This window comes from Chenopodium album, chromosome 6 (assembly GCF_948465745.1).
Source record: "Chenopodium album chromosome 6, dcCheAlbu1.1, whole genome shotgun sequence".
Lineage (NCBI taxonomy): Eukaryota > Viridiplantae > Streptophyta > Magnoliopsida > Caryophyllales > Amaranthaceae > Chenopodium > Chenopodium album.
In genome coordinates, this window is record NC_137839.1 from 65,023,702 (window position 1) to 65,026,109 (window position 2,408).

The following is a 2,408-nucleotide window of genomic DNA, read 5'->3' on the forward strand; positions in this document are numbered from 1 at the left end:
AGCTAATTCAGTTGGAATTTCCTGTGTAGCTAGACTCCTTAATGGTATCTCAGTAGCCCATAATTGGTCTCAAAACAAAGTGTCCTTACCATTACCTATAGCAACCTTAGTTCCTTCCTTAAGGAATTTAGCATTTTCAGTGATACCACTCCATACGTTCGACATACCTGATTTTGGTTCGAAAATATTTACATCGCATCTTCCTTTGCAGTATTTGGCCCTTGCATTCGGTTCTGACAACATTCTCCAACCTAACTTGGTTAAGAATGCAGCATTTGCTTGAGATGCCGAGTATAACCCGATCCCACCTTTATCCTTGGGCCGTTGGAGAACCTCCCAGGAAATTAAGTGCACTCCCCTTTTCTCATCCGTGCCTCCCCACACAAATTTCCTTGTCTTTTTGTCAATAGATTCACATGTTGACTTTGGGATCTTTGCTGATTGCATGGAATACAAAGACATAGTTGACAAGGTGGACTTGGCGAGGGTCATTCTTCCAGCTAACGAGAGGTATTTGGTCTTCCAACCCGCCAACCTTCTATCAATCTTTTCACAAAGATGATTGAAAGTTTCCTTGGTAACCCGACTAGTGAGGGTGGGCATACCAAGGTTCATCTCGAGGTCATCCGTTCTCTCCATATGGAGTGCTTTGCTGTTCCATATCCATGTTTGCCGAGAAGTAAACACATGATTTCGAGAAACTGACCTTTTGGCCAGACGCGCGACAAAATCTTTCCAGGGAACCCTTTATAATCTCAGCTTGCTCCGTGCTTTCCTCGGCAAAAAAAATAATGTCGTCAACAAAAAATAGGTTGGATAAGCTAGGACCATCTCGACTCGCTTTGATCGGTCTCCATTTCTTGCTGACTATCGATTCCTCAATGATCTGGTAAAATCGCTCCATACACATTACAAACAAGTAGGGAGAGAGAGGATCTCCTTGCCGAATACCTCTGCTTGGTTTGAAACTCATCGACGGTTCACCATTCCAAAGCACTTGTAGAGAAGCTGTTAAAATGCATTCCATGATTACTTCAATCATTAGAATTGGAAGATTCATTTGAATCATAGTATCCCTAATGAAAGACCATCTTAAGAGGTCATAAGCCTTTTCAAAATCAATTTTAATAGCCATTAGATCCTTATCTCCTTGCTTCCTTCTCATGGTATGAATAACTTCTTAGACAATAACGATATTATCAGTTATCTGTCGCCCCGGAACAAAACTTGCCTATGTATTAGAAATAAGTCGCGGTAAAATTGGTTTCAACCGATTTACTAGGACTTTTGTGTCCACTTTATAGGCTACATTACATAACCCGATAGGCCTAAAATGGGCTGCAAGTTCAGGATGTTCGATTTTAGGAATCAAGGTGATGAGGGTGTCATTCAATTTATCCGGGATTCCTTTGCCTTCTAAGATGGGCATGATGGTCTTGTACACCGTATCACTCACAATCTCCCAATTCTTCTGATAAAACAAAGCTTGGAAACCGCGGTGCTTTCAAGGAACTCATACCTTTAATGACTTCCTCAATTTCCAATTTTGCATATGGTCGAACTAAAGCATTCCAGTCCTCAGGGAGCAATTCTGGGAGCACATCTTCAGGCATGTCGAAAGATTCAGTTTCCCCTTCTTCAGAGAATAAATTGGCAAAGTATTGGACAATATGGTTTTGGATTTCAAGCTTATCATTCATCCATTTGTCCTCACTATTTTTGAGAGCTACCACTTTATTTTTCCATCTTCTCACAATTGTGCTTAAGTGGAAAAAAGTGGTGTTACGATCACCATTCTTTAGCCAATCTATTCTAGATTTTTGGTACCATATTAGCTCATCTCTTTTGAGCACTTCATCCAGTTCCCTTCGAAGTCGAGCTTCCAATTTGATTAAACCTCTATCCATTTTCTCGGCCAGCTTCTTTTGTATGCCACCAATTCGAGCTAACAATGTTCTTTTTTGTTTATACACGTTTCCGAAGACATCTCTATTCCAGCTGTGCAAACTATCAGACATTTTGGACAACGCAGGCATGAGCGTAGAATCTTTATCCCAATTTTCCTAGACAAAATCCTTAAAATTTTCATGATTTAGCCATCGGCTTGAAATCGAAATGGTCGATGCAATGAGTTCATTGGGATAAAGTCATTTCGGGAAATAAATATAGGGCAATGGTCCGATTGGACGACTGGAAGGTGTTTCATTTTTGCTTGATCGAAACGTAGACCCCATTCATCATTACATAACGCCCTATCAAGGCGTGCACTCTGCCTTGTGTGCTCAGATTTTCCTCTAAACCATGTATGCGCTGCTCCCGAGAATTCTACTTCAATCAAGTCTAAATCATCTATCCAGGAGTTAAAGAGGGAAGATCTCCTTGTTGATTCTCTGCAAGAGGAATTGCGC

The 2,408-nt window shown here is 40.9% G+C and overlaps 1 protein-coding gene across 1 annotated transcript; it reads right to left on the minus strand.

Annotated features, from left to right (window-relative positions):
- Window positions 1-1,448: 1,448 nt before the first annotated feature.
- LOC145637065 (uncharacterized) lies at window positions 1,449-2,018 on the minus strand. Its single transcript, XM_081688578.1, has one exon. It carries the CDS (start codon window positions 2,016-2,018, stop codon window positions 1,449-1,451), a length of 570 nt encoding a protein of 189 aa, XP_081544704.1.
- Window positions 2,019-2,408: the final 390 nt, after the last annotated feature.

Coding starts and splice junctions, on each gene's coding strand:
- LOC145637065 (XM_081688578.1), bottom strand. CDS start 2,018: ATGTCTGATAGTTTGCACAGCTGGAATAGAGATGTCTTCGGAAACGTG.